Source organism: Glycine soja, chromosome 4 (genome assembly GCF_004193775.1).
Source record: "Glycine soja cultivar W05 chromosome 4, ASM419377v2, whole genome shotgun sequence".
NCBI classification, from domain to species: Eukaryota; Viridiplantae; Streptophyta; class Magnoliopsida; order Fabales; family Fabaceae; genus Glycine; species Glycine soja.
Genome location: NC_041005.1, coordinates 26,156,496 through 26,164,481, shown reverse-complemented (window position 1 = coordinate 26,164,481; position 7,986 = coordinate 26,156,496). Strand labels below are relative to the sequence as shown.

General features: G+C 39.8%; 1 protein-coding gene across 1 annotated transcript; it reads left to right on the top strand.

Moving 5' to 3' along the window:
- The first annotated feature begins 298 nt into the window (after positions 1-298).
- On the top strand, positions 299-895 carry LOC114410702. The gene has a single exon (XM_028374647.1). It carries the CDS (start codon positions 299-301, stop codon positions 893-895), a length of 597 nt encoding a protein of 198 aa, XP_028230448.1.
- The last annotated feature ends 7,091 nt before the right edge of the window (positions 896-7,986 follow it).

Here is a 7,986-nt window from a genome sequence, read left to right as displayed (position 1 = left end):
TAAAAGAGAAAGAATAAAGGAAGAAAAAGAAAAAGAAAAAAAGTTGAAAAATGAAAAACAAAAAGAGAAAGTTGTTGATGATGAGTTGAGGAAAAGCAAGAGTGAGGCAAACACTGACAAGAAGAAGGATACTACTCCAAATGAAGGCAAGGAAGTATCTTATCCTTTGGTACCTTCCCGGAAAGAGAAAGAATGACATTTGGCTAGATTTCTTGATATCTTCAAGAAACTGGAAATTACTTTACCTTTTGGAGAAGCACTTCAATAAATGCCCCTCTATGCCAAATTTTTAAAAGATATGCTGACAAAGAAGAACTGGTACATCCACAGTGACAAAATTGTGGTGGAAGGCAATTGTAGTGTTGTGATTCAATGCATTCTTCCACCTAAGCACAAAGATCTTGGAGTTGTCATGATACCATGTTCCATTGGTGAGGTTGTTGTAGGAAAAGCTATCATTGACTTGGGAGCTAGTATCAACTTAATGCCTCTCTCCATGTGCCGGCGACTTGGAGAGATAGAGGTAATACCTACATGCATGACCCTCCAGTTAGCTGATTGCTCTATCGCAAGACCATATGGATTGATTGAAGATGTTTTGGTGAAGGTGAAACACCTTATATTCCCAGCTGATTTTGTTGTGATAGACATAGAAGAGGAAGCTAATATTCCTCTCATTCTTGGTCGCCCATTCATGTCTACTACAAGTTGTGTGGTAGATATGGGAAAGAAGATGTTGCAAATGGGCGTAGAAGATCAGAAAATCAGCTTTGATCTATTTCATGAAGATAAAGAACCACCTGACCGAAATGTCTGTTTTAAAGTTCATGTAATGGGGGAAAGAAGAGCTGAGAACAAGGTCCTTGAAGTGGGAACTTTATTGGATCCTGGATAATAGGATGATGCGTCAAGCTAATGATGTTAAAGAAGCGCTTACTGGGAGGTAACCCAGCTTTTCTTTCCCTTCTCTATCTTCATTTTTATTCTTGCATGTAGTTAGGACATCTTGCTTGTGATTATGATTGATTTCAGCTTGTTTAGTAATGAACAAAAAGGGTTTTTAAAATTTTGTGTGAAGAGATAAGCATAAAATGATTTAGAAAATTTTCAGATTGTTATCCGCTAAGCGCAAACCTTGCGCTAAGCGCCATCTCTTCACGCGCTAAGCCAAGCTAGCTCGCGCTAAGCGCAAAGAACCCTGATTGAATTGCTGAATGGTTTAGCTAAGCGCACATAGCTGTGCTAAGCCCAACATCTTCACTGTAAGTTGCACCTTAAGCAGTGGGCTTAGCATGGATGGTGCGCTAAGCGCCACTTCCTCTCTGTGAAAATTTGTTATAGCTGCGCTAAGCGCGCCATCCTGCACTAAGCCCTAGATTCATTCTGTAAGTTGATCTTTCAACCTGAGCTTAGCGGGGAAGGATGTGCTAAGCGCCAACATCATTTTGTTTTGAAGTCATTGGAAGTGCGCTTAGCGTAGGTAGTGGCACTAAGCCTGAATCACTCACTATAAGTTGAAGCTTGATGTACGCTAAGCGCGCATGTTGCAGAAAGATTTTTGGTGTTGTAGAAAGCGCTAAGCGCCATTGCTGCGCTAAGCCCCAAATGCTTACTGGAAGCTACAACTTCAAGTTGGGCTTAGCGCGAGGCTAGGCTAAGCACCAATTTTTTAAACTTAAACATCACATTGGCACGCTAAGCGCAGCTGCACGCTAAGCGCGCCATACGAATTTTAGTTTTTAAAAAGTAGAGGCAGAGGCACATGGGTTGCTACCTTGGCACCCAAACCTTTGCACTTTCTCATCCCTAAGCATTTTTGTTTCTGTTGTGTGCTTACTGCCCCTCTGCATCTTTTTGCTTCCTTATACTCTGCATTACACATCCAAGTAAGTTCTTGATTCCCTTTTTCTTTGTATTTCATGCTTCACACCTTAGGATGGAGGATTTATGTTTTCTTAGTTAGCATTGTTGTTACGTTAGTTTACTTAGTTTTAGGGTTAGGTATTTTAGGACTTTAGGTAGTTTAGAAGCCCATTAGGGGCAATGTGGTTAAAAAGGGGTGAAAACCCCTGTGTATCTTTATGGGATTCGCGATGAACGTGCTAAGCACACCTGCCACGCTTAGCCTGTTCATCGCAACTGTTAAAATTTTTCAGATTTCTGATGATCGCGCTAAGCGGACCATGTCATTGTGGAAGCAATGCTTTCCAAGATTATTTTGATGATACCAAAGATTACCATCAGCATGTAATCGATTACCAATGTTTTAAAATGTTAGATTTCAAATTTCAAGATTCACAACTTGTGATAAAACATTTCAAATCATTTCAAACTTGTGTAATCAATTACACAATACTTGTAATCGATTACCAGTGTTTATAAATGCTTTGATTTTCAAATTTAAACATGAAGAGTCACATCTGTTGATGTGTAATCGATTACACTATGATAGTAATCGATTACTAGTGACTTATTTTGAAAATTAAATTACCAAAAGTCACAATTCTTAAAGTGACTAGTTTCTGAAGATTTTTCAAAAGTCACAACCTTTAAAGTGACTAGTTTTCAAAAAAGTCACAACTTTTAAAGTGACTAGTTTTCAAAAAAGTTACAACTTTTAAAAAGTGACTAGTTTTGAAGAAATTGCCAAGAGTCATAAACTTTTAACTTGAGTCATCAAATGACTATAAATATGTGACCATGGCATGAATTTTAAAGAGAGAACTTTTAGATTTCTTTCATTCATTCAAAGCATTCTTCTAAGAGTTTTTGTTCAAAACTTTCTTTATTCAAGAAAAGTTCATTGGCCAAAAACTTGTACTATTCTTCTTCTTCATTCATTCTCTCTCTTGCCAGAAGAATTCAAAGGACTAACCGCCTGAGAATTCTTTTGATTCTTCCTCTTCCCTTTAAACAAAAGATTTCAAAGGACTAACCGCCTGAGATATCTTTTGTTTCCCCTTACAAATATTCAAAGGACTAATCGCCTAAGAATTTTTTGTCTTAACACATTGGAGGGTACATCCTTTGTGGTACAAGTAGAGGGTACATATACTTGGGTTGTAATACTGAGAACAAGAGAGGGTACATCTCTTGTGGATCAGTTCAAGTGGAGGGTACATCCACTTGGTTGTTCAAAGAGAACAAGGGAGGGTACGTCCCTTGTGGATCTTTGCTTGTAAAGGATTTTACAAGGTTATTGGAAATCTCAAGAACCGATGGTTGCTTGGGGACTGGACGTTGGCACGGCTTGTGGTCGAACTAGTATAAATCTTGTGTTTGTCTTCTTTTTCCTTACAATCTTTATCTTTCCGCTGTGTACTTTTTTATTTCCGCTTTACTTTTGTCTAAGTTATTGTTTTTGTTCTTTACTTTGTCATAACTTAGTAGTAAAGCATAATTGAATATAGTAACATTAAGAAGGATAAATTTTTAATTAGTCAAGACACGTTCATAATTAATTCAACCCCCCTTCTTAATTATTTTGAGGCCACTTGATCCAACAGTTGCGCTAAGTGCGTTCATCTTGGCTGTTGAACCAAAACGTTGTAGACGCTAAGCGCATCTGTGCGCTAAGCGTCAATGGTATACTGACATACCCAGTGTAGTTCAGGCGCTAAGCTCAGTTTGCTGCGCTAAGCGCCACTTAGGTTCTGTTTCTTTAACCTTTGTAATAAGGCTAAGCGCGCCTGTGCGCTAAGCCTCAGTGTCTCTCTGTTGAGGCTGACCTAAGTGCTAGCATGTTGCGCTAAGCCCCAGTCCTCTATTGTTTCTAAAAATTGTAGACTTAGGCTAAGCGCCCCTGTGTGCTAAGCCTATTCTGCAGAAAAAAATGTTTTCTGTGTCTTCGAGCTAAGCGCAACGCTTGTGTTAATTTCATAAGGCGTGCTAAGCGCCCAGCTCTGTTTTCAATTTAATTTTTCTGTTTTCTTTAGAATAAACTTGTGCTAATCTTGTGTGTTTTGTCTTACATTTTGTAGATGGCATCTCAGAAAAGAAAAGCCCTTGCTTCTTCATCTTCTCAAACTAGATATGATAGACACAAATTTTCATCCCGAGAAGCATGGGATCGTCGTACAAACAATATCTTTGACAGAAAGATTATTCCGGAAAGAAATGTGCAGTTGTCATTTAATGAATTTGAGGAATTTCAGCTGGAGTTAAACAGAAGGAACTGGCATAAGAAGATAGCAAATCTAGTAGAGGGAAGTATTGATGTGGTGTAACACCCTGATATATATATATATATATATATATATATAGTAATTATGTTTGATGTTTGATTATTTGTTGCGTTATTTTTAAGGAGGCTAATTTAGTTAATAGAGGAGTGTGGGTAGATAAGGATCTAGCTTCTTAAATTAGCCTCTTGAGAAAGCTTCTCAAAGAAGCCACGAGGAAGCTTCTTGAGGAAGCCTCTTAATGAAACTTCTTGAGGAAGCTACATGAGCTGTCTCGATAAAAATGCTTCCCAGCCTTCGTTAACCGTTGGATCTTCTCGAAATTTGGTCTACAGTTTCACAAGACACTTGTCCACGATCTGACCGTTGGGATCTTTGAGAAGATGTCTGGAGTGTGCGCGACATTTCCGTGTCCGAGACCATTTCTCACTTGAGCGTTTTCAGCCTTTGCTTTTGTGTAGCTTAGAAAAAACATCATTTCTTCTTCTTTCTTTCTTCCAAAGCCATTTCTAACGTCCCAAGCACTTTCTCCATCACCCACAGCCACCATTGGCCACCACAAACCGCCGTTGTTCTCCGTTGCAACCCCATACTGAGAGGAACCCTTCGACCGAAGCGGAATCTTCCAACTTGGCTCGCGGTTTCGGTAGAGAACGAAACCCTAGTCTGACCTTTCGTTTTCCTTCGAGGTAACCATGGTTCTACACTTGTTTCTTGTTAGTTTCAGCTTGTCTTTGCATCTTTTCTCACTTTGGAACTGTCATTGCATGTCTTATGCTTCCTTTGAAAAACCCTAGAGAAAGAGACTTTGTAAACGTTATCCTTTCATGAAATGCATGTTATTTTCGTAACCTACACTGAACCCCGGTCACATTGGCATGGTCGGAATTTCCAAATGATGCTCCTTTGTAAAACCCGAAATGCTCTTAGCTCTTTCATGTAGTGATGTGGGTGTTTGACCCAGAGCACTGTTATTAGCTTTATTTTTTGAAATCCATATTAAGTCTCCTTCGTTTTGGTATGGTAGAGGATTGCGTGGAACCGACGAGGGGAAAAGAAAAATACATCTCCAAGTGACGTGACGAGGAAACTACGGGTAGCTCACAATAGGTGAGGGGAGTTTATTATAAAATTTACTGTTTTAACACCATAGCTAGGGTCAGGGAACCTGGCTATGAGGATATTTGTCTGTCCTTGTTGCATGCTGATTTTTCTTCAAAGAAAATTATGTTTTAACTAATGGGATGCGATAAAATTGTTATTGATATGCATGCTGGTTTTTTTTCAAGAGAACCTATGTTTTTTACGAATAGGATGCGATATATGTATGTATTGTGATGAATGATATTGTTGTGTTTGTTTGATTTGTGTTGTTTGAAGACCCGTGAGTGTGAATCTCAGGCATGTAAGAAATATATATATGTGTGAAATGTGATTTGTTGTTGATGTCACTATTGAGGATTTTAATTGATATGTGATGATAATGATAATTATGATGATATTGATTTGAGATGACGTTGTTAATAAAGACCATGTCAACATGAATTGTTATTATTGATGAATATGTGAATATGAAATGAGGTTGTTGTTGTTGTTGATAACGTCATTGAGATGAGATGATATTTATGTTGTGAATGACATGGAAATGGAATGTTGATTGATGTTGGAAATGCATTGGCATGTGTATGTTCATGGGGGGCACTGTGCACTGACCTTCCAGGGTCTTTGGCACTAGCTTTTGGCCACGTTCATACGTTGGATGTTGTGTATGTCCGTGGGGGGCACTGTGCACTGACCTTCTAGGGTCTTTGGCACTAGCTTTTGGCCATGATCATACGTCATATGGAGTGTATGTCATGGGGGGTAGAGTGCACTGACCTTGTCGGATGGCCCAGACGTGGGTAACTAGCGTGGTTAGAGAATCTAAGCATTTCTGAGGGGATGCTTAGGCACTTTAATTGGTCCATGGTCTTTGGCACTTACTTTTGGCCGCGATCATAACTCATACGACACAGGAAATAGAGTAACTGTGGCCATGTGTACTTTGTACTAGGGGGTTGTCACCTGGTAGGGAACACCTTTGGGCTCTCAGGCTGATCACCTATGGGTGGGGGGCTGTTACGTGCACAACCGGGTGGTCTTGACAAACTCAGCACAGTTCCCTAAGTGAGAGTGTCGTGTGGACACGCTTAGGCTATTTCTTGAGATTTGGTTGTTGTTGGTACGTACCACATTGCATCTGAGTGTTGAGTAATTGTTGGATGCGGATGATGAATATTTGTTGGATATGAGTGTTGAATAATGATTGTTGTGTATGCTCATCATGTTTGCCTATGTTCCTTGCTAATTATGGTTATTTGGAATTGGTATTGGTTCATTTTATAATGAACTCATCCTTGCAATTTCGTATCGTGTGGTTGATACCTGTGATGATCACGAACCTTGTTCGTGGGAGCAGAATGACAGTGGCAGGGTGCAGGGAGTAAGATTCTAGTGAGGAGCCGCCGAGTCGACGTGATGACGTTGGCGTTATTTCGGGAGAGAGTTGTGTTTTGTAATCAACTCCTCCGTAGTTGGTTTTTAAGTTTTATTTTGTTGAGTTAAAGATGTAAAACTAGGATTTTAATTATATTTATGAACAAATTTAATTTTTGTTATGTGTATGACATGCACCGAATTATTGTTTCTATGTAATTATGCATACTCACTTAAGTAATGACGTGTTGTTGGATGAATTTATGTTGTGACAAAATCACTTCTATTTTCATAAGCAAAAATTAAGGGAGTTCTTTTTATAAAAATTGAAATTATCGAATATTAGAGTGTGCATATCGTAACGATGAGGCAGGTTGTTACATGTGGCACTTGTACGAGAGTTTTATTTTTTTGGAAACACCAGTAATTATAGAGGAAGGAGAAAGTCTTCCAGCATATGTAAGATTTGTGTTGTTAAGGCCAAACCAGCAAGAGTTAGCAGCCTTTTTGTGTATCCCAGGTAAGGGATTTGAATTGAATTCAGATGGACTACCCTTGAAGATCTTAAGGAAAAATTTGACTACTCTTGCTCAAACTTGGAGTGTCTTTTCTTTTTCTAACTTGGCCCCCACCTCTCATACTTCTGACATTAATTTAGATAGGGCCAAGTTAGTATATGCACTTATACAGAAGATGGATATGAATCTTGGATCCTTCATTTCTAGTCAGATTACACTCATAACATAGCATGACTCCTCGAGGCTTGGCTTTCATGCCCTAATCACTGCTTTATGTAAAGCCCGGGGAGTCCACTCTGATTCCTTGACCTTGGAGAGCCTGAGTCCTGCCAATAATTTGGCTTATATTAAGAAGAACTATTGGAATCTTGATGATCCAACAGTAACTTTCAGAGGACCCAAGAAGGCTAGAGGAAAGAGATCTGAGGCCCCTTCCATAGCACCATCAGAGACAGAAGGTCCTTCTTCTTCTACACTTCCTCCCTCTTCCTCCACAAAGATCCCAGTGATTCCTCCAGCACCTTCACAGATTCCACTACCAGCTCTTCTTTCTACAAATCCAGCAGATTTTATTTTCACTTCCCAGATGCTTCACTCCATGCTCCAGAGCATCCATAGAGGGCAGTCCATCATCATGTAGAGCCTTCAAGGCTTGGGCTTGCCCTCCATTATGAGCATGGAGGAGTTTGACACACAGGTGGCCTGGCTAGGAGACCAGCCTTCTTCCTCTAGAGGGGATGGGGCCTCCACAGCCCAGGAGCCTATGACTGAGGAGCCGCCAGCACCAGCACCATCACCAGCAGCAGCAGAGG

What these genes read in the sequence shown, in the direction of transcription:
- LOC114410702 (XM_028374647.1), top strand. Translation starts at nt 299, where the DNA reads ATGCTGACAAAGAAGAACTGGTACATCCACAGTGACAAAATTGTGGTG.